The sequence below is a fragment of the Amblyomma mixtum genome, chromosome 7 (assembly GCF_055824585.1).
Source record: "Amblyomma mixtum isolate Tamu chromosome 7, ASM5582458v1, whole genome shotgun sequence".
Taxonomy (NCBI): domain Eukaryota; kingdom Metazoa; phylum Arthropoda; class Arachnida; order Ixodida; family Ixodidae; genus Amblyomma; species Amblyomma mixtum.
In genome coordinates, this window is record NC_143018.1 from 63,231,604 (window position 1) to 63,256,179 (window position 24,576).

At 47.4% G+C, this 24,576-nt stretch overlaps 1 protein-coding gene across 1 annotated transcript in view; it reads left to right on the plus strand.

Moving 5' to 3' along the window:
* LOC149336292 (calcium-activated chloride channel regulator 1-like) overlaps nucleotides 1-24,576 on the plus strand; it is a 91,674-nt gene that overhangs the window by 38,274 nt on the left and 28,824 nt on the right. Inside the window, exons 8-11 of the mRNA XM_089554107.1 lie at nucleotides 4,453-4,672; nucleotides 7,790-8,089; nucleotides 17,754-17,972; nucleotides 23,743-24,019. Of these exons, the coding sequence (XP_089410233.1) occupies nucleotides 4,453-4,672; nucleotides 7,790-8,089; nucleotides 17,754-17,972; nucleotides 23,743-24,019 (1,016 nt within the window). The remainder of the gene's footprint in view (nucleotides 1-4,452; nucleotides 4,673-7,789; nucleotides 8,090-17,753; nucleotides 17,973-23,742; nucleotides 24,020-24,576) is intronic.

Consider the following 24,576-nt stretch of genomic DNA (forward strand, 5'->3'; position numbering starts at 1 on the left):
GAGGTAGCAGCACCCCACCGCTGCCACCAGTTTGTTACATACGAGGTAGCATGGTCGTGTGCCGGAGAGGGAATGAGGGGCGTCTGAGGCGAGGCTGCTGGAAAAAGACAATTGGAGAGGACTTTATACAGGAATTTACATATTTACAAGTGAGCTGCAGGAACGCTGCATGACGACAGCTCATCAGGAGACCATTCGATGACAAAGAGCTGCCCCGGCCGTGCCGCTGCCGGGGTTTTTAAGAGTTCCCTTCCCTAGGGTCCCTAGATGGGGGCCGGGCCTGCAGGGGAAGGAAGTTTTCACTGGCACCAATCACAGACACACACGTACTCACTCACTCCCGAGAGATCACACCGCCGTCACGCGCTGGGAGAGGGGGGGGGGCGATGCCATCACCGTAGCGTAGACGCCGGAATGTCCATGAGCGGCGTTCCCGCGCATTACGAACGCGCGTTCACACTCGGTGTAGGGGAAACGCTCGGTCAACCGGGCAGACGGACGCGGCTTCCGTGGCATTCCAGGCGCTCACCCAACGCGCGTCTCGGGGTTTGTCGGCGTTTCGCTGCTGCCATGTCGTTGTCTTCCCCACGACGAAGGCGAGACGTAACAGTGGTTTCGTCGAAGGTGATTAGGATGGAGTGTGTCTTTCCCATGCATCGTGCTGCTAGAATGGTGTATTCAGGATTTCTTTTGACCAGGTCATGGTACAGTTGAGTCGGCGTCTCGTCGTCATAGGCGTTCGTGATGACTCCTCTGGTAGCCCCCTGTGGTGGTGCTACGTATGCCGCGCAGGGATATGTTTTGCCTTCGATGGTGAGAGAGGTCAGTGTCTTGAGAGTCTCGACTGTTGGGAAATGTGTGGTTGCCATGGTGAAAGTATTGTTGGTCGGGTGAATGCGCAGGCAGAAGTCGTCCGGTGGAATGATATCGAGCTGGGTCTGCACTGTCTTCAAGAGCCGGAGTGCTGGGACACTAGGAGTCGTAGTTCACCTCGCGGGCGAACGACTACTCGAATAGCGTTCGGTGGAAGTGGTGGCAGCTGCTTGTTCCGCTGTACTGTGAGGCGAGCCTTCTTAGTCGCAGGTGGTAGACGGGCTTGCGTCTTGCCGCTCCCGGTTACGGCTGCTGCGTGGCGCGACGCGTTGTTGGCGTTCGGGTGGGCTGCGTCTGAGGTAGCGTTGTCGGAGCGGTAAGGTTTCGGCGAACTGGCTGGTCGGGAGGCATAGGCTTTATACACACCGGTGTCCAGTCGCTTGAGTTTTGCTCTTCCACGGTGATAGTGCGGCCTTCAACCGTTACCTCCATAACAACGGCTGCCGTCGCCGACGGAGTCGACGGAGGGGAGGAATCCTAGTGCGGCCTAGCTGTGCGGCTTGGCGTCTCGGTCCGATAATTGGTCTTCTCTCAAAATAGGTCGGATTTTGCCCGTAATGGGCGGCTTTCCTGTCCTCCTTAGGCAGTTATGTCGGTTTTCGAGCAGATTAGTGGCCGTAGGAGAGATTGGGTAGAAGCACGTACCGTTTGCCGGAGCCGACATTGCAGGCATCCGCTCCCGTTGGCCCCCTAGCGGCGAATCAAGAAAGAGAGAAAGTGGTGCCGTAGTGGAGGTCTACGGAATAATTTCGACCACCTGCGCGTCATCAGAAGCGCTTTTATTCACACGTACGCGGTGACCACAAACAGTCGCCACGTGGAGGTACTTACTTAACTGAATTGGTACTGCTCGCGTATGCTTATCCGTGCCATCTCTCGCCGAGCATGGCCAGTGCAGTAGCCAGTTACATCCAAGGCGAGTATTTAAGCGAAGCCAGTCGAGTCGCAACCAACCAATCAACCAACCAACCAACCAACGAGCTGGGTGAGCTCGCGAAGCAACGCAACATTTACTTGTGCTGCTCTGAGGTCCGCTAATCCCTGAGGTGTGTCGTGTAGTGCTTACCTGGCGTCATTCTGCAGCCGTGGCACTCTCCCGCGTACGCCTTCATGCAACGTGTATTGCAAGTGCCTCAACCTCCAACGGATGCACTTCTGCCAGCAGAGCAGCAGTTCTGTGCGGTCGAGCACAGTGCGGGAGCTAAACACTACTTCCCCTTCTTAACAGCGCACTGGAATTTCCGTTCAGCGGTGTGCATCTCGCATGCCGGCCTCGAAGGAGTTCCATTTCTTTGCGTTTCGCAGTGAAGGCACGGCGCTGCCCAACGGAACCCAGCAGCGCGTTTTAGATGTCGCCTCTAATTTGGCATTCTTACTTGTTTGAGGTCTTGCCAGATAATCCCGCGGAGATGTCTACTCGCGCTAGGAACACACGGATGCTTCGCAATCTCACATATGTCTGTGGTTGCGTACTCCTCACCCGTAAGAGCTGTACGCGCGGAAAGTCCTTTCGTACGTGTGACTAAAACGGCCTAATAGCTTTTCGCTCACTCCTTTGCATTCCGGATGCGGCGACAAGCTAGCAATTATATGGACAGGATGATTATATTGAAGCTCTAGTACGCCTCACTTAATACCATCTTTATGCTGTATTTATGGTGCCATAGACGCCGTTCGGTTGCTCGGTGTCCGAATTGCACATGCTGGCCGATGTTTTCTAATGTCTTCAGCACATTCTGAGAACATAGCACAAAAAAAAAATCTGGTGTCTCTCACATGCAGCCACCATCTCTTCCCGTTTAATGAAAATGCAGTGTAAATTAAGCTAGAAATTTCTAAGTAATGATGTCTAAGTTAAGCCTCAAGGGACAGTACGGTTCTGTTCTGTTATTCTGAGAAAAATAAAATTAACAGAACTTCTACAGCTTAAATGTTAGGGTCTTTTACACACAAAAAAAGAACACTAAGAAATTGGCTACGGCTTAGCTCTGGTTAAATCTGGAGAATTGCGAAAGCAACATCTGTGCGTAGCCATGTATTGTTGTGTGAGCTACACTGCTCACAGTGCGGCCGTTTCGCGTGCTCTTGCACGACCATACTGTGCATTCGCGAGTAGCAAGGGACGTCCCTGCGCGCAGCTGGCGTGCCCCGCCGCGCGCGCGCTCGCCTTCTATTCCTTGAAATGATCGGAGTGTAAAACGTTTCTAACGCCAACGTACACAACGAACGCTGACGGCATATATGGCTTCAGCGCCGCGTTTCTGGCATAACTTTGTGAATGCCGACGCATGCTGCGCACACCAGTCACTACCGCCACTTAGCTTAAAGCATGGTTGTGGTATCCACTGTTTCAAGAGGGCAGTTATGCGCCTTCCCTCTGGTTCAGGTGGACACCTGGCCCTCACCTCGCGCTACGTATATCCTGGCATAGCAGAGGTGTTGTTGTGTTGCTGTCGTTACTGAGAGAAGGATGAAAAGGAAATTGCACGACTTGCCTACTGGCTTGAGCCGAGCCACCACCGCTGCCACGTGCAGATAGAGGAGAGTTAAAAGGAAAGAGTGAAAGACGAGAAAGAAGAGAAAAGATGCGCGTCGCAGCAACAACCGCGTCCGCTCAAGCGGACGCAGGCTGACAAAAACAGATAAGCGGCCGGAGAGCAGAGCTACGCCATTGCCAATTTTATATATGGTTGGTTTATGGGGTTTAACGTCCCAAAGCGACTAAGGCTATGAGAGACGCCGTAGTGGAGGGCTCCGGAAATTTCGACCACCTGGGGTTCTTTAACGTGCACTGACATCGCACAGTACACGGGCCTCTAGAATTTCTCCTCCAAAGAAATTCCAGCCGCCGCGGCCGGGATCGAACCCGCGTCCTTTGGGTCAGCAGCCGAGCACCATAGGGAACCGCAGCTCAGGTTTGCCGTGTCGACTGCAGCGCCTTAACACACAGCATAGCGAGAGGAGCAAGCAGTTCTGGGGGCGCTCTTGGTGCTATTCCACGCCACCTTCCTGAGCTTATTGGCATGAGCTTCTGCGCGCTGTCGAAGCCACACGTGGTGCGTGTCAGTTATCGGGGTTATGTCTACAGAAGCGAGGCAGATAGTGCTATCAACCAAACGCGGGCTTCTAATCGTTCAGAATGTGCCCTCGCCTTTGTAGCGGCCCAAGCGACTGACGGCAGCAGTTTTTAGTCGAACAGTGGAATAACTGCAGTGCCACCTGGGAAGCGCACGTTCCCTATAGCCACTGAGCCACCGCGGCGGCAACCACACAGATAGCGATGCGCAATCGCTACTGCGCATCAGTAAGGGAGAGAGAGAGAGAGGAGACATTCGACGAGACGATGGGGAGCGCGCGGCAGCGGCGGCGGCCATGCCGCGCCAGCTGTGCGCCTAGTGACGTCTCCCGCTCCTCGCGCATGCGCAGCTTCGCCTTTCCAGAGTTCAGCGAAATGGCGACTAGCGTAGTGTTGCTTTCGCAACAATATTTCGGAACATTGCCGTGAGCTACACGATGTAATGTGATGAGCGCTCGTATCTCCACAGATTTCAGCAAAAGTTTTGTCGCACTGCAGGGAAGCCGCATCGGCTTTTTGAAAGAAGCGGTAGAGCGGTACATAGCAGATATCGAGGATGGCTCCCGAAGAGTGGCCATCGTTACATACAGCTCCAGTTCCACGGTAGTCCACACGCTGATGACAGTGAATGGGACCACCAGGCAGGGGTTCTTGAATGCTATCACCAGGCTTCACGCCGATGGAGGCACCAGCATTGGATCCGGTCTCAGAAAGGCTCTCAAGGCAAGGCCATCTTTTTATTTGCGTGTGCAGTTTTTTTTCTCTAATTATGCCTACAACGCCATTAAGCATCGCAACACAGTATGGCCTGCGTGATTACATGGCCTTGGCGTGGCAGGATATTAGCAATTGATATGTGTCGGGCTGTCCGATGGAGAAGGCCCTAGCATAGGATGCGGCCAGGAGACTGCACTGAACAAAAGCGCATCTTTCCCACCACTTTTACAATGAATCAATTTTTTACATACCGCCAAAAGCATTCTTTGCATTTTTGCTTCATATCTGTTCATCATCAAATTCATCATCGTCATCAGCTCGACTACGCTCTCTGCAAGGGGAAGGCCTCTACCATGTCTCTTTAACTAGCCCTGTCCTTTGTCAGTTGCGGCCACGTCATTCCCGCAAACTTAGTGATCTCATCCGCCCACCTATCTTTTTGCCTTCCCCTGCTATGCTTGCCTTCTCTTGCAATCCACTCCGTCACCCTTAAGGACTATAGGCTATCCTGCCTTCGAATCGCACACCCTGTCAAAGACCATTTCTTCCTGTTGAGTTTGACTATGATGTCGTTAACTGGCTTTTGTTCCCCCACCGACTCCGCCCGCTTCCGATCTCTTAACATTGCACCTGTCATGTTACTTTTCATAGCTCGCTGCCTTCTCCTTAACCTATGCTAAACTCCCTGGGTTAGTTATAACCAACTCCTCTTCCTTGCTTATAGATATCGCCCAATATTTGTACATAACTCTTCTACACCCTGATTCCGCAATGCGTCCATGACAGCAGAATTTTCCACAAAGTAAAGTTTTCTGGTTATCAATGAAGGCTATATATAGTGGTCGGTTATATTCTGCGCTTTTCTGTATCACCTGATTGATAGTGCTAATGTGGTCTATTTTCGAGTATCGTTTACGAAAGTCTGCGTCACCATTTGTTTGAACGAACTTTAATGTTGTTCTGACTGTATTAGCGATTACCTTGGTAAATACCTTGTAGGCAACGGACAGCACAATTTCCTCTCCGTTCTTCAACAACTCTGCTTTTACTTGATCCTCTTCATAGTGCGATTAAGTGTCTGCGTGGCAGCACGTGCATGATTACGTCACCCAGAAAGGATACAGTCGTATAACATATAAAACAAATAGTCACATTAACCACTGATGAGCAGGCGGATACGCGAGAGAAGGGAAGTATACTTTGCGTCACGATCGGGTTCAGGGCCTCCGATGCTCATTCGGATAACCATTGTTAAACGGTTTTTGGGGACGTTAACGTCCAAAGGGACTCCTGCTATAAGGGAGGCCGTAGTGGACGGCTCGAGAAACTTCGACCACCTGAGGTTCTTTAACAGGCACAGACATCGCACAGTAACGGAATTCGAATTTCGCCTCCATCAAAATTCGACTGCCATGGTTGGGATCGAACCCGCGTCTTTAAAATCAGCAGCTCAGCGCCGTAACCACTAATCCGTCTCGGCGGCTCGGGTAGCCGAGGTTGCCGTCGCCGGTGGAGGGAGAACAAGCTAGAGTGACCCTGTATCCGAGCAGGGAACATTATGTATACTTGTATGCCTGTAGTTGTCTATATATCGGCTCCGGAATCGGGCTTGCGGATTTGACGACGACGATGCGAAATGGCGGGGACTTTGGCATGATACAACTAGCGGTTTAAAATATATAGGAGCTGATGCAAGAGGAAACAAGGGCTTCCACCCCCACCAAGCGAACAGTTTTCTCAACTGAACAAATTCATTGTGTCTTCAAGCGGTTCAGCCAGTAGCCTGGAACATAAAGTGGAGTGATGCAACCGAGAGTCTGCACCGTGTGTAGACGAAACCGATCATGCCGCAGTAGCATAAAGCATTAGCTTGAAGTGGGAACATAGGAACATTAAAAAGGGAGCAATTACTCATTGACATCAACACAAGCGCAGCCAAACGGCTACAAAGGAAAGCTACACAGCTTTCTCAGAAACTTCACAGTTATAGAAAAATTCGTCCTGGTCCAGGGTTCGAACCCGGGACCACCGCTTCACGGGAGTGGTCGCTCTGCCAATTGAGCTAACAGGGACGCAAGCTTATGGCATAGCGACAGCGAATTGATCAATAACTCGAAATGGGAACAGTGCTGATCAAATGTTTAGGGGAATCCCCGAAGGTGGAGTAGATTTGTAATAAGGGAGTAATTACTCATTGACATCCACCCAAGCGCAGCCAAGCGGCTACAAAAGAAAGCTATACAGATTTCTCAGAAACTTCACAGTTAAAGAAAATTTTTACCAGCACTGCTTCCAATTCGAGTTATTGTTAAATGTGCTCTCACACTACCATATGCTTGCCGTCCCGATTAGCTCAGTTAGTAGAGAGACTGCCCCGGTGAAGCGATGGTCCCGGGTTCGGACCCGGACCAGGAGGAATGTTTCTTTAATTGCGAAGTTTCTTAGAAACCTGTATAGCTTTATTTTGTAGCCGTTTGGCTGCGCTTGGGTGGATGTCAGTAAGTAATTGCTCCCTTACTACAAATCTACTCCACCTTGGGGGATTCCCCTAAATATTTGAGCAATAGGACCATCAAACTGAGCGTCTGAGTAATATTGTCCCTGCATTGACAATGCATGTGTGAAAATGTATTGCATATCATTAGGAAAAACAGCAGCGAAATTTTTACTTGCTGCATTCAAGCTTAGTTGGTTCGTTGCTGTTTCTGATATCCAGGCTTCATTGATTTTCCAAGCCATTGTTCCAGACCGCCGCCCTGCCATTGTTTTCCAGACACATTGCTTCCAGAACTGGTGCACCTCAGAGAGTTTTGTTCTATACCTGTTCCTATTCTTGGCGGCCACGTAGCAAGGAAGTGAGTCGCCGAACCGAGAGCGTATTGGTCAGGCATGCCTGCAGTGCCCAGGCCTTGCATTGCAGCTGGGCGCCATATGAGCTCCATATGTGCAAAAACACGTCACATAAAAACGAGTTACAAAAACAATTTTTGATAAGCACATGCGACCGCAGAGCACCTATTAATAGCAATGCTCCAGAACTCCGCCCTTTATTATACTGACAACTGTTGACGTCAGTCAGAGCAGGCTTTGTAAAGTTATCCACCGCTTAATATTTATTTTCAGCACCTAGGGAACGACACTGAAACGCCAGAAGGCGCATTCATCGTACTTGTATCTGACGGGAAAGAGAATGAAGCTCCATTCATCAAAGATGTGCTGCCAGAGATTGTAGCGGCAAAGGTGGTGGTCAGCACCCTGGCGCTGGTGCAGAGTGCAGACGGAAACCTCGAGACTCTCGCCACAAAGACGGGCGGGAAGGCGTTCGGCTTCAGTGAACTCCGGGGAAACATGCGACGTCAGCTCAAGAGTGCCTTCGTTTCTTCAACGACGACAGAGGCCGACAACTCTGTGCGAATCCACACGGTACGGTAGATCAGGTGGCCCGTACAGTTTGATCGTGGTCTCAGTAGTGGGGCACTTGTGTAGCTGCGAGCAATGCAAACAGGAATATTTAGCTCATGCACGCAAAAACAGATTACTGTTTTATTCTGCCTCGATCTTGAAACACCATCAAAGGGATCACGCGCCTGTAAAAATACAACTGGAAAAACCTGTCGGCAGCTTCTTGTTGTTGTCGACACAGTAGGGCAACCCTGCAATCCGTACCCCATATATCCTCGTGGCACTTCTTTTAGCAGAGCTCCCTTAGAGGCCTGTGCATTCTTGGTAGCTGTCACGTAGGTCTTTAGATGCGGTTCTCCAGAAACGGCTTAGACGTATTTTGTCCAGGCGAGCTCTTACGGAAGACAATGTATTAAAGCGCGAAGTGCAAAAGAGTGGTTGGCCGATAACTGCGCGTCCTCGAATCAGGATAGACGCGGATGAACAGGCAAGAAATATCGGACACGGAAAAGTACAAGAGACACCATGTTAGGGATTTCATGTTTTGAAAACAAAAATACGAACCTAACTAATTATCGTGCTGCAGTCGCGCTAACAACATATTCCATTTCATGCAGCTGAGGCCTACACGTAGTATTATGACGCGCCTCTGCGCAGCGAATCGCAGAGGGCGCTGCCGCTCCTGCTAACGGTCTCCAGTGCCCATGAGCGGTCACCCCTGGCCGCGACGTGCAGAAACCTGGGGCGCGATTACGAGTTTTTGTCTCAATTTTGAGACTCTGACGTCAAAATGACGACACCGCGAGTTGTTGACGGCGGAATCAACCAATTAGCAGCGAGGTTGTGGTGTCTAATAGTAGGGTTCCACCCAGGAAGCATTTAGTTGCGCAATAAGGGACCGTATACTAAAGTTTCGCTGTAAACACGCAGTTAATTATCTGAAGAATGTTTTATTTCGCTAACAAACTATGTTTCAAACTCAACGACATGAAGCAAAAGAAGAAGCGTCCTCAATTTTGCAATTAAGTTTGCTCTTCAGTCACTTTTGCTGCCGCGAGGGTGCGCTGACGCTGGAAAAGCGTCGGTAGCGGCGGCTAGGCGGCGTGAGCTGCCGCCTGATTCAACCGATTCAGCCTTATCCCTCCACGCACATATTCAGCCATCGTAAACATGGCAGCCAGAAAAAAAATCAGCTGATTCGACGGCTGTCCTCTTTTTTTACACATTACGCAGAATCAAAGTACTGCGCAGACGTCTTAAGTGCGCGGAAAAATCTGTTTAAAGGCAGTGATTGCTACGAGTCTGCCGAGAACAATTTGGAAGGAGCGCTTGGCTCGAAAACCGGCGAAGGCAGCTTCAAGGCAAGTTCACACTGGCGAGTTGCAATCGTCGCGCTAGTATTCTAGGCGACCGATTTCGGTCAATTAGTTACGGTTTGCGAAGCACATGCAAAGCGGGGAGGGAGCGTAATAAATCGATTTAAGCCTGTCGCGCGACCTCCGCGACTCGCCAGTGTGAACTCACCTTGCTGCTATCGATGGCAAATGTGCTCCAAGGGCGATGCGTGATTATATTTATTTTTGTTCAGAAAATACCCGGCGACCATGAATAATCACACTGCAGCAACTGCCGACATACAGAAGCAGACCGGTGCAGCTGATGGGAGCTTGCAATCTCACTGCGGGAATTAAGAGCCGGCACGCCCGGTCACTGCGGCAACAATCACTCTTCCCGGAAGCCTCGTAACCAACTCATGCCGCCCGCTTCGGGTTAAGCACTTGATATTCGTGTTGGTGGTGCCGTTCCGTTCGGATGATGCTCGGATGACGCCGCCGGGGATACTGCGGTGGCGAAAGTTTATGCGAAGGAAGTCCACCTTCGCCGCCGCCTTGTCTTGAGGGGTCTCGCCGGAAAGCGCGCACCTTCTGCGACTTAACTTTGACGGTGGTCTCCGCAACTCACCGCAAACACTTGCACAGTCGGTTGGGCTACGCCGACGTTTACTTCATTTCCTACGGTGTCTTGAAACCCACCGGCGGCGAAGGCGCGCACAGGCACTTGCCGCTCCACTGACCGCGCACTCACCCGCACACCTCCAAGTTCAACGCCGAGTTCGTCGCACAGCCATTATGCTCCTTCCTATGTCAAAACGTCGAAACAACTCGTCCGGCACGTCAAAACCGTCTTCATGCACCCTCTTACACCGCTGCTCGCGCGGCCACCGGCCATGTAAACAACCGCCATTTTCTGTCTCGAGCGGTTTGAGACCACTCGTTCCAGTCTCAAAAAATCGTCTCAATCGGCTCGCATAATTAGGCAAGCAACGTCACCACTTCTGGCGCACTTCTGACGTCGGCCGGTGACGCAAAAAACCAATATGGCCGCTGGTCACGACCGACCAATAGGAACGGGGCAAATGAGACACTTTTTGAGACACTTTCCGATTGAGACGATTTTGAGCAACTCGTAATCGCGCCCCTGGCGCCATCGTTGCGTGCGCACTGGCACTGACTTTGTGCCGTAGCAGTGGCAGTGCTCCTTATACTACAACTATTCTCATCTAGAGCCAAGGAGCTGCACGCCTCCAAAGACCATAGAGCTGTAGCCAGAACGGTAGTAGACTGGGATTTCTTAGGATTTCGGGCGCTTTTGACGCACAGCAATTATTTCCTGTCCTAGAGCTGAAGAACAACGTGAGGGGTGCATGACAGCAGTCGCAATGCTTGCATTGCTTGGCTTCACAGTTTAGAAAAGCAGCGTCACTGCTGGTCACTGTACTTTATTTCCATAATTTGCTGTTTCTTATTCAGCCTCATTAGTTTTGTCTCTTCATGCTAATCGAACATCAATAAGGTAAGCCACTTTGTGAAGAGAGTAATCATTTTTTCTTTTTTTGTAGTCACGCATCAAAATTACTTTTCACAACAATTCCTGATCTGTAAACGTTCGCGAAATCGATAATTTCCATGTACAGGCCTCTACAACCCTATGCCTTTTGGTGCTCGACTGTACCATGTTCCTGAACGTATGCATGTTGCAGCTATACGCGCCGAAGGCGTTAAATGTATTGGCTGTTTTTGAAGTAAGAGTGATCCAGCGTGGTGCTAATCACGAAGACGAACATTTGAAAGTTTTGTTCTGTCGACGGGCGCAGGAAACAAATTTGCCGTCGGCTTCTAACAGACGGTTTTCTCGTGCCCACATCTACAGAATACACGCCAACCTTTGCTGCACCTTCTTTTCGTTCCTCAATTTTCCTTCATTTACGCATGAGCTCTACTTGCACGGCTGAGGCTGACTGCATTCAGTTAATGCTGCGCGGTGACTTCTTCTCGCAACAGTTGCTTGATGTAGACGAAGAGTTCACGAGTTTACTTGAGAGGAAGTTCCAAGTGAACGCCGCCGTCGGCAACTCGACGGTGGTGTACGTGAAGCGAAACAGCCCATATAACACGCGAATCCACGCCAGCCTCATCGGTCCCAGCAGGAAGCCGTGCCAAGGTTGCCAGGAAACGGTGAGCGGGCAGGAAATAGCCATCGCCGTACCGAGTCCGGCAATGGTAAGTGGCCGGCTCATTCATAGGATAGACTCCTGACCAGTTTGACTTCTGGAAGGAGACACATTTAATTGCCCATCACTGCGGCGTATATGTGCCAAAGGATGCATGCATGAAATCAGCATTCTATTAAACGGTACTGTGGGGCTTCGAATATTTGTTGTTCTCTCAGTCTTCTAGGCAGCGGAAAAATGCTTAAGTGCAACGTTTTTTCTTGTTACTGTTTTAATTTATGCGAGAAAACGAAATCGGTAATAACTTTAGATACTAAATTAATCAGAAGAACGTAAAAGAAACGAGAGCCACATGTTACGGGTGGGATTTGTTCCAATTTGCCTCCTCATGTCGCGTACGGTGCTCTACCCACTATTAATAATACTTAGATGGGAATAAGAAAAAGTATTAGAAAAAAACTGCGTCCAACCTATTCCACTAAGTATAACGGGCTTAAAACAATATGAAGCAGAAGAGTAACAAATAATAAAAAAGAATTTCGCTTAGCATAAAAGAAAATATAAATAGAAAAAGAGAAATTATTTGCACTCTTGGAGCCGAAGCTATTCGAATGGCGTTTGAGGGGAGTTATTGTCTAATAAAGGTGAATAATAACTGTACGAGCAATACTAATAATAACATTAGTATAATAGTACCTTAAAATAATAATTAATAGATATAATAATATTATTTAACAAGTATATATATATATATATAACAAATTTAGGAGTTATAATACGCATGATGAGATGGCCGGACATCGGTATGTCGGCTACCGGTGAGCAGATGAACTTCAAAAAGGAGGGAAAAAGATGGTTGAGAGCTTAGCCACTCCTTCAGTCTCTTGCGGCATTGCGGATATTTGAGCGGAGGCTGACCTGGGCAGGTAAATTTAAGAAAATATTAAGTGTCTCTCCATTTCCTTTGACACGGCGTAATGATGAGTGCTATTAATGCTACATGTTCTGGCTGAGAACTGTGTAGTTGTAACCTTTGTTGCGTGACTTATTTTCTATATGGGTGACTGTTGTTTTGTGAAAGCTTTAAAGCTATGTTTGTGATCCGAAGAGGGTCTCAGAATTTGAGGTGCTTTCCGTTCGTAAATGTGCAAATTGTCTAGTGTGTGTTTTGAAAATGAGCGTGTTTTGTTAGTTTATTATGAATTACAGTGATGGGGCCACCTTATATACGCAGTGCATTGAGACCTCGAGCACACTGCAAGCTTGGAAGAAGGCTAACGTTTTCTTCATTCATAAGAAAGTGGACGTCAGGGATTTGAAAAATTACAGAGCGTTAAGCTTACTGTCACTCATTGACGTCCACCCGAGCGCAGCCATACGGCTACAAAGGAAAGCTACACAGCTTTCTCAGAAACTTCGTAGTTAAAGAAAAAAAAACTGCTCCGGTGAAGCGGTGGTTCCGGGTTCGAACCCCGGACCAGGACGAATTTTTCTTTAACTACGAAGTTTCTGAGAAAGCTGTGTAGCTTTTCTTTGTAGCCGTATGGCTGCGCTCGGGTGGACGTCAATGAGTAATTACTCCCTTATCACAAATCTACTCCACCTTGGGGGATTCCCCTAAACATTTGGTCAACACTGTTCCCACTTCGAGTTATTGATCAATTCGCTCTCGCCCTACCATAAGCTTGCCGTCCCGGTTAGCTCAATTGGTGGAGCGACTGCTCCGGTGAAGCGGTGGTCCCGGGTTCGAACCCCGGACCAGGACGAATTTTTCTTTAACTACGAAGTTTCTGAGAAAGCTGTGTAGCTTTCCTTTGTAGCCGTATGGCTGCGCTCGTGTGGACGTCAATGAGTATCATCATCATCATCATCAGCCTGACTACACCCACTGCCGGGCAAAGGCCTCTCCCATGTCTCTCCAATTAACCCTGTCCATTGCTAGTTGCCGCCACTGTATCCCCGCAAACTTCTTAATCTCATCCGCCCACCTAACTTTCTGCCGTCCCCTGCTACGTTTGCTTTCTCTTGGAATCCACTCCGTTATCCTTAAGGACCAGCGGTTATCTTGCCTTCGCATTACATGCCCTGCCCAAGCCCACTTCTTCCTCTTGATTTCAACTAGGATGTCATTAACCCACGTTTGTTCCCTCACCCACTTTGCCCTCTTCCGATCTCTTAACGTTACACCTATCATTTTCCTTTCCATTGCTCGCTGCGTTGTTCTTAACTTAAGCTGAACCCAATTTGTTAGCCTCCACGTTTCTGCCCCATAGGTGAGTACCGGTAGGATACAGCTGTTATATACTTTTCTCTTCAGGGATATTGGTAAGCTACCATTCATGACCTGAGAGAACATGCCATACGCGCTCCACCCCATTCTTATTCTTGTAGTTATTTCCCTCTCATGATCCGGATCTGCGGTCACTACCTGCCCTAAGTAGACATATTCTCTTACTACTTCCAGCACCTCTCTACCAATTACGAACTGCTGTTCCCTTGCAAGACAATTGAACATTACTTTGTTTTTATGCATGTTAATTCTTAGCCCCACCGTTCTACTCTGCCTCTCTAGCTGATTGATCATGCTTTGCAGTTCTTGTCCTGAGTGGCTTAGCAAGGCAATGTCATCAGCGAATCGCAAATTACTCAGGTATTCTCCATTAACTCTTATCCCCAACTCTTCCCATTCCAGTCCTCGGAATACCTCCTGTAAGCAGGCAGTGAAGAGCATTGGCGAGATCGTGTCTCCCTGCCTGACACCTTTCCGTATTGGAATTTTATTGCTGACTTTATGGAGAACTATAGTAGCTGTGCAATGGTTATAAATATCTTCCAACATTTTCACATAGCATTCTTCCACACCCTGATTCCGCAATACCTGCATGACAGCTGAGGTTTCCACTGAGTCGAATGCTTTCTCGTAATCAATGAAGGCTATATATAGGGGTTGGTTATATTCTGCGCATTTCTCTATCACCTGATTGATAGTGTGAATGTGGTGTATTGTCGAGTATCCTTTACGAAAGCCTGCCTGATCATTTGGTTGACTAAAGTTCTAGGTTGTCCTGAATCTATTAGCGATTACCTTAGTAAATACCTTGTAGGCAACGGACAATAAGCTGATCGGTCTGTTATTCTTCAAGTTCTTGACGTCTCCTTTCTTATGAATTAAGATAATGTTAGTGTTCTTCCAAGCTTCTGGCACTCTCGAGGTCCCAAGGCATTGCGTATACAGGGTGGCTAGTTTTTGTAGCACAATCTCTCCTCCGTCCTTCAGCAAATCTGCTGTTACCTGATCCCCACCAGCTGCTTTCCCTCTTTGCATTGCTCCTAAGGCTTTCTTTACTTCCTCCTTCTCTTTACTCCCTTATTACAAATCTACTCCACCTTGGGGGATTTCCCTAAACATTTGGCCAACACTGTCCCCACTTCGAGTTATTGATCAATTCGCTCTCGCCCTACCATAAGCTTGCCGTCCCGGTTAGCTCAATTGGTGGAGCGACTGCTCCGGTGAAGCGGTGGTCCCGGGTACGAACCCCGGACCAGGACGAATTTTTCTTTAACTACGAAGTTTCTGAGAAAGCTGTGTAGCTTTCCTTTGTAGCCGTATGGCTGCGCTCGGGTGGACGTCAATGAGTAATTACTCCCTTATTACAAATCTACTCCACCTTGGGAGATTCCCCTAAACATTTGGTCAACACTGTTCCCACTTCGAGTTATTGATCAATTCGCTCTCGCCCTACCATAAGCTTGCCGTCCCGGTTAGCTCAATTGGTAGAGCGACTGCTCCGGTGAAGCGGTGGTCCCGGGTTCGAACCCCGGACCAGGAGGAATTTTTCTTTAACTACGAAGTTTCTGAGAAAGCTGTGTAGCTTTCCTTTGTAGCCGTATAGCTGCGCTCGGGTGGACGTCAATGAGTAATTACTCCTTTATTACAAATCTACTCCACCTTGGGGGGTTCCCCTGAACATTTGGTCAAGCTAACTGTCCATTGCCTAAAAGGCATTTACTAAGGCAATCGCTAAGAGAGTCACGACAACCTTAGAGTTCCATCAACCAAAATATCATGCAGGCTTTCGTAAAAGATACTCCACAGTAGACTATATTCACGCTATTATTCAGGTGATAGAGAAATTCGAAGAATATAACCAACCCCTATATATAGCATTCTTGGATTACTAGAGAGCATTTGACTCAGTGGAAACCTCAGCTGTCATGCGTGCATTGCGGAATCAGGGTGCGGAAGAGTTTTATGTGAAAATACCGGAAGATATTCTTAACGACTGCAAAGCTACCATGGTCCTTCATAAAGTCAGCAGTTGAATACCAATAACGGAAGGTGTCAAGGATGGAGGCATGATCTCGCCCATGCTATTCACCGCCTCTTTACAGGAATAATTCCGGGGCCTGGAATGGGAACAACTGGGGATAAGAGTTAATGGAGAGCACCTAAGTAATTTTCTATTCGCTGATGACATAGCCTTGCTAAGTCACTCGGGCATGAATTGGAAAGTTTGACCAATGAGTTGGACATGCAGAGCAGAACGGTGGCGCTAAAAATTAGCATGAAGAAACCAAAGTAATGTTCAAGAGTCTAGCAAGGGAACTGTAGTTCACAATTTGTAGCGAGCTGCTGGAAATAGTAAGAGAATAAGTCTACTTAGAGCAGATAGTGGCCGCTGATCCGGATCATGAGAGGGAAATAACAAGAAGAATAAGAATATGGTGGAGAGCATATGGCAGGTTCTTTCAGATCATGAATGGCAGTTTACCTATAATGCCCAAGAGAAAAGTATACAACACTTGTGTCTTACCAGTACTCACCTACAGGGCAGAAACGTGGAAGTTAACAAAGAGGGTTCAGCATTCGTTAAGGACACGCAGCCAGCTATGGAAAGAAATATGATAGATGCAACGTTGTAACGTTAAGGCATCGGAAGCGGGCGGAGTGGGTGAGGTAACAAACGTGGTTTGATGTCATCCTAGTCGAAAGCACTCCGTTATCCTTAATAACGGAGTGGATTCCAAGAGAAGGCAAGCGGGGCGGGCGGCGGCCCAAAGTTAAGTGGGCGGATGAGGTTAAGAAGTTTGCAGGGATACGGTGGCTCCAACTGGCAAAGAACAGGGTTATTTGGAGACATGGGAGAGGAATTTGCCTTGCAGTGGGCATAGTCACGCTGATGATGATGATGTGTTCCTTTGTGCGAAACAAATTGCACAGGGCGCCACCGCTCTTGTTTGTTGTCTCCAGTGCCCTTGCGCGGTCACCCCTAGGTTGAGCGCCACGTGCAGAAATGTGGCGCCATCGATGCGTGCGCACTGGCACCGGCGTCGTGTCGTACCAGTGGAAGAGCTCCCTATACTATAATTATTATCATCTACAGCTGTAGTCAAGGAGCTGCACGCCTCCAAGGGCTATAGAGCTTGTGCCAGAACGCTGGTAGACTGAGGTTTCTTAGTACTTTGGACGCTTTTGACGCACAGCAATCATTTGCGTTGCCTTGAGCTAACGAACTAGACGAGGGGTGCATGACAGCAATTGGAATGTTTGCATTGTTTAGCTTGGGAGTTTAGAAAATCACTGCAGTTATCTGATCACCGTACTTTATCTCCATAATTTGCTCCTTCACATTCAGCTTCGTTAGTTTTGTCTCTTCATGCTAATAATGGACATCAAATATTGTAAACAACTTTATGAAGTGAGTAATCATTTGTTCGTTTTTTTTGCATTCACGCATCAAATTTACTTTTCACAACGATTCTTGATCTGTAAACGTTCGGGAAATCAAGAATTTTCTGGTAGAGGCCTCTACAAACCTGAGCCTTTCGGTGCTCGACTGTACCGTGTTCCTTAACGTATGGCTGTTGCAGCTATACACCCCGAAGACGTTAAATGAATTGGCTGTTTCCGAAGTAAGAGCGATCCAGCGTGGAGCTAAAGACGAAAACGAGCGTTTGAAACTTCTTTGTTTTGTTGACGGGTGTAAGGAACAAAGTTACCGTCGGCTTCTAACAGATGAATTTCTCGTGTCCACCTGTACAGAATATACGCCGACCTTCACTGCACCTAGTTTTCCTTCCTCCTTTTTTCTTCATTTATGCGTGACGTCTACTTCCACTTCCGAGGTTGACTGCGTTCAGTTCATGCTGCGCGGCGTTTTCTTTCCGCAACAGCTGCTGGATGCCGACGAAGAGGTCACGAGTTCGCTTGAGAGGCAGTTCCAAGTGGACGCCGCCGTCGGTAACTCGACTGTGGAGCACGTGAAGCGAAACAGCCCCGGTAACATGCAAATCCACGCCAGCCTCATCGACCCCAGCAGGAAGCCGTGCCAGGGTTGCCAGGAAACTGCGAGCGGGGACGAATTAGCCATCGCCATACCGAGTCCAGCAATGGTAAGTGGCCGGTTAATTCCCAATGTAGGCTCCTGACATTTTAGAAGGCGCCTATAATACGACCAAGCAGCCCATCACTACTGCATATATGTGCCAATGTATGGATGGATGCCATGATGATTCTATTTAAAACGGCATTGTGGGACTTCGAATATTTTGTTTTTCTTTCAGTCTTATAGGCCGCGTAAAAAAATCTGGAATCCAACGTTTCGTTTTGCTACTGCTTTAATTTAAACTAAATAAGTAATAATTTAGATACTAAACATAAGTTAGAAGAACGTAGAACACACAGCCACATGTTGCCGGTGAGATTTCTTCCAAATTGCCTTCTCATGTCACGTACGGTGGTCCACCGACTAATATTAATACTAAGGGGGAGCTAAGAAAAAGAATTGGAAAAAGAATGGTCTTCCAGCCTGTCCAACTAAGTATAACGGGCTTAATACAATATGAAGTAAAAAGTTACAAATAATAAAAAGGAATTTCGCATAGCAGTAAAGGAAATAAAAATGAAAAAAGAAATTTTTTTTGTAGTGCTGAAGTCGAAGCTATTGGAATGATTGTGAACGGAGTTATTGCTTACTGAAGGAAAATAATAACTCTAGGAGATATACTTACAATAATATTAGTAGAATAGCACCTTAACAATAATTATAACTAATAGATATAATAATAATAATAAAATGAGGAGATATATAATATTTTTTGGAGATATAGTAACTCCAGCAAGTATAAAATTAGGAGATGTAATCAGCATGATGGGAAGGCTAGCCTTCAGTATGTTCTTTACTGGTGGGCAGATAATGAATTTCAAGGAGATGGAGGGATAATGATAATTTATAATCGTAGCTCTTGTTTCTATCTCTTGCGGCATTGGGGACATTTGAGTGGACATTGGGGACATTGAGTGGAATGCTCTATGTTTCGGCTGCGAATTGTGTGGTTGTAAGCTTTGTTCCGTCAATTAATTCTATATGGGTCGTTGTTGTTTTGAGAAATGTTTGAAGCTACGTTTGTGATATAGAAGGCTTATGTCAAGGTGGTCTAAGAGTTTGAGGTGGTTACCATCGGTAAATGCGGAAATAGTCTTTGTATGTGTTTTGAGAATGGGGATGTTTTGTTAGTTTATTGTGAATTACTATGTTAGGGTCACCCTGTTGTCACCCAACTTCGCGCACTTTTATCGTGAAGTTCCCAGACACCCTTAGAGCGTGTGGGGGTAATGGTCTGGGACTGAGAGATTCCCTCGACTCAGCGTAGCAAGCTCAGCGGAGACCAGCTGCGAAGTGAGAAGAAGTTTTTGGTCGTTTGGTGCACAGCTTTCGCCGGTCGCAAGCCAAAGAATGGGTCGCAGCCAAAGGTTCACAAAAAAAAACTGTTTGCAGAGCTAAGAGACTTTACAGACGATTTCACGATCACTAGTACAAACACTTACAAAGTGATTACCAAAACAATGCGACTCGTGCAAATTTACACTCGAGAGATATTAGAATACAATGTAAATATTGCCCCTAAAGTGCACTAACACAAGAGAGAGAGGCAATCAAACAAAACACAATTTGTTCATCGGGCACTGCGACAGTCCGACGACCAGAGGTCCACGACGATGCCGTCCCGCAGACTGGCGCACGCTGCCTCGTTGGTCCGTGGCTGGGCGAGTGGTGTTCTCCCGGGAGTCGAACGGGCGCGCTTCTCTGGAGCTTAGACGGCGGCTCGGACTAAATTGACAGCGGTCAACGCCCTACTTATATAGGCTTGGTCCATGTCTGTTTGTTCTACGCGCCAAAGTAGGCGCGCACATCAGGAGTGTCGGCCGTGCAGTCTCCTTTTCCTTCTCGCGCCGGCCGCGCGTCCTCGATGGTCACAAGCCGGGAGTCACTTCGTGGAGCTTCTCGTAATTTCTGGCAGGGCGCCGTCGCCGATGTGCGAGCGAAGAGGAGGGGGACATGCCTTAGCGCACGCAAGGCGCTTTCCGTCAGCATCGCCTAGAAGCGGCTCCGACACTCTAGAAAAATCGACGTCGTGGCTTACTCGTTCCCTCCGGCGAGCCGTGGTGGAGGGGGAAGCCACACAAACACAAGGCTAGTCGCTCTCCAGGGGTTTCCTACTCCACCGTTTTACGACCCTCGCTGCCGAGATGCGTCCGCGCAGCGCTGTTTTTTTTCTTTGCTTCAAAAGTGGGACGAATTTTGTGACACCTGTGTAAGCAATGACTTTTGACTTCGACCGTACTGGGAACTTGGAAGAATGCTACCGTTATCTTAATTCATAAGAAAGGGACGTCAGGGACTTGAATAATTAAAGACCGATCAGCTTACTGTCCGTTCCCTCAATGTATAAAGTAATGTAATCGCTAATAGAGTCACGACAACTTCAGACTTCAATCAATCAAAGTATCAACCAGGCTTTCGTGAAAAATACTCGACAATAGAGCCTATTCCCGTTATCAATCAGGTGATAGAGAACTGAGTAGAATATAATAAATCCCTATATACAGCGTTTATTGATCACGAGAACGCATTTGACCCAATGGCAGCCTCAGTTGTCATGCCGGCATTGCAGAATCAGGGCATTAGAGAGTGTTATGTGAAAATATTGGAAGATATCTGTAATGATTGCACAGCTACCACAGTCCTTCATAATGTCAGGAATAAAATTTCAGTAAAGTAAGGTGTCTGGCAGGGAGACAATCTCGCCAATGCTATTCACCGCCTGTTTAAAGAAGGTATTCCAGGGCCTGAAAAGGGAACAATAAGAGATAAGAGTAAATGAAGAACACCTAAGTAATTCTCGATTCGTTGCTAAGTCACTCAGGACATGAACTGCAAAGCATGATCAATGATTTAAACACGCAAAGCAGAGCGGTGGCGCTAACAATTCACATGCAGAAAACCAAAGCATTTTTCATCAGTCTAGCAAGGGAACAGCACTTCACAATTGGTAGCCAGGTGCTGGAAGTAGTTAGAGAATGTCTACTTAGTGCAGGTAGTGACCGCTGATCCGGCTCTTGAGAGGGAAACAACTGGAAGAATAAGAATGGGGTGGAGCGGACATGGAAGGTTATCTCAGATCAGATCATGAATCGCAGTTTACCAATGTCCTGCAAGAGAAAAGTATGCAACAGCTGTATCTTACCGGTACTAAACTATGGGGCAGAAACGTGGAGGTTAATAAAGAGGGTTCAGCTTAAGTTAAGGGCACCGAAGGCAGCTATGGAAACAAAAATGATGGGTGTAACGTTAAGAGACTGGAAGCAGGCAGAGTGAGTAAGGGAACAATCGCGGATTAATGACATCCTAATCGGACTCAAGAGGAACAAATGGGCTTGGGCAGGCCATGTATTCCGAAGGGAAGGTAACCGATGGTAATCGAAGGGAAGAGTAGCGCACTCGACTGCAAGGCAGGGCAAGCGTAGCAGAAGGCGGCAGAAAGTGAGATGGGCGGATAATATTAAGAAATTTGCGGTGACATGTTTTCCGCAGCTGGTAAAAATCAGGGTTAATTGGAGAGACATGGGAAAAGCCTTTGCACTGCAGTGGACGTAGTTAGGCTGCTGCTGCTGATGATGATGACGATGGTGTTGGGTATTTGTGCTTAATGGCAGTTGTTAGTAGGCTTGACAAATATGGAGTCTAAATTCAAGAATGAAAGTGAAGTAGGATAAACGTGCTATTCGCATTGGACTTCGCATCAAGTGGATAGGTAAGGATACACTTAAATCAAGGTGGTGGAGAATTTTCATAGTTATAGTAGTCAAATTCAATTACTGGTAAAGAGGGGTTTTATTTGTGGGCAGGTTTGAACACGCACGCACCCAGACGAGACACACACACACACACACACACACACACACACACACACACACACACACACACACACACACACACACACACACACACACACACACACGCGCGCGCACACACACGCACGCTATTTTATCGTCCACTATTTACTAACACTATTTTATCGTCCTTTAACTGCTGTTCCATTTCCAACCATTTTGCTCCCTTTCTACCCCTTACTTTGTTTATATAACTGATTGGTTGGCTAGAATTCCTTTTTATAGTTTTCTTTCTTGTCCTCTGAGTGGCTACTTTGCTGGGCTCAGCCTTCATTATTACCCTTTCTTATTCGCCGCCAGCTAATCCTACTTACACAATCCCCGCCTTTCTACCCTTCCACTGATATTAATGCCACCTCGTCAGAACCAACACCTGTTCCACGCACATCCCTGTTTATTTATTCGACTTCGAAACCTTTCTCCAGGCTTGACTTCTTTATCTCCCGATTAGCACCAACCAAATCCTTGTCAGCCTGTTCGTAGCTTCCTAGCCCCTCCGGTAATGCAGTGTGCACACCACGATCTGCTCGTACTGTGCTGTTGCTTGCTATAGTTAACTTTCTTCGCTAATCTTTCCACCAATTGTGTAGTGTCAGTGGTGAGGACATCATTCAGTCCCGCTGGTACAATTACCACATTAACTGCCACATTCTGCGAAGAAGACGACTGATACTCGCCTGTCTCCATTTAACTGCTGCATTATGTAGAGTGTTTCACTTGACTTTACACAATTTTTAAAAACAGGCTTTCCCCTTAGAAGAGCGCTTTTTTCGAGTTACGATTATCAGTGATGTAGTACACCACAATACAGCTTATACGTGCTATGTAGCAGGCTAGGTAACTAGTATTGAATAGTTAGTTTTTTAAGTATTATTGTTAGGCTCCTTGTTTATTGAAAGGCGTGTACCCCACCGTTAGTAATATAAATATCACTATTTAGAATTTCGAAAATGCGTCTCCCCTCCGCGCTGTGGCCCAACAAATTTTGGCCAATTCTCTAGTTACGTCACTGTAGAGGTTGCTTTGCCTGCAAGCTTCGCAAAAGCGCATGTATTTTGTCGCGATGCAGTCAAAACTTGGTGGGTCACAGCGCCGATGGTTAGCGCGTTTTAGAAATTCTAAAAACATGTATAGATATTCCTTACGGTGGTATACACGCCTCTCAGTAATTAAGAAGCCTAACGATAATAGTTAGAGTTGAGAACTCAACACTAGTTAACCAGGATTCTGTTAGCCCGTCTTAGTTGCATTCTAATATACTATACCGCTGACAATGGTATGCTGAAAAATCGCTCTTCCAACTCAAAAAGAAAAAAATTTAAAATTATATTACGTCTTGGGTGAAACACCTTGTATATCCTGCACACGACCTCATGTTTGAGCCACCAGCGATAAGCATCTGGGTGTTCTCTCTCCCTCCCTCCTAACTTCGCTGCCTCCTGGTGTCACTGAGGAACTTTCTTTCTGTCCATCTGTTGGCTCTGACTTCGATCTCCTTTTTAGGTGTTTACTTGTTCCCTTCCTCTCCATAGCCTCCAGACTTCCTAGCTGCCACCTGTGAATACCTGTCCCTCTCCAAGCCAGCTTGGCCTACGCTGCGTTCGCCGCCCACGCAAGTGCAGGCCGCATCCACGAGGCTGGCGCGGGAATTTTTGTCCGCGCCAGCCTTTTGTGTCCGCCATTTTTTCTTCCATTTCTACACCTAGCGTTCTTTGTAGGGTGTTGACAGGTGCAGATAATGTGCAGTTTTCTTCGTCAACTCTGTCGGGGTGTGTACTTAATATGCAACACTTGCTCATAAACTCCCCAGAAAAAATGTCCCAGGATAATAGGTCCGCCGTGAAAGCGCCCTCTAAGAAAAAAATCTCCCTAGCATTACAAAGCAAAGAAAATTACAAAGGCTTACGACACTTTTTTCGTGCCTACAAGGTTGGAACCTGGACACTGCACGTGACGAGTCCCAGCCCGGCCCCAATGAAGGTCAACGTCGGGGTGGAGACCGAACCAAGAGCAAAAAACGACGAACCGTTACAAATCGACTGCAGGATGCCGAGAACTGAAGTGAAAAAGTATAACCATGCGAAGTTCTGGGTCAAGGTCAAGAAGGGCTGGAAGCCGGTTCTGGATGCCGTGGTCACCGCCATAGTTCACCGCCCGACGAACGATCAACACGCGATAAAAATCCGCCTTAAGGACGACGGAGTAGGTAAGAGCTATTGCTAGTATAGTAAGAAACATTCGGCCCTCTTCCACTGCGTAACGCTATCAACGGCTAAAAAGCTGGACTAACAATTGCTGTGCTCGGAACATGTACCGCGTCTTTTTGTCTCTCTTCTTTGTGGTGAGGCACACAAGAAAGTTGAACTGATTACCGAATACCTGAACTTTCCCTATATGTAAACTTGAAGGGAGTATTATCCTAGCGAAATATCAAAAAACGCGATAAAGAAGCAATACAAGACTATCGAATTTCTTCTTTTCATGTCAAATGTTTCTTTTAAATATCGAGCAACTGATTCTGGAAAGCCGGAGTTACATTTTGTGGTTTATTGAGATAACCAAAGTAACTGAATATTCTGATCCACCAAAAAAACACCGTTGCGTCAGTTACGTGGATGTTTCCTGTGTTGGTGTCCTCCTGCCTTTCTTCCTACCTTTCTTTTCTTTTTGCTCTATCTCATTAGTTCCTTCCTGCTTTCTCTCTCTTTGTTCCTTTCACATTCTCGCTTTCTTTCCATCGTTCTTTCCTCCACTGTCGTGTTT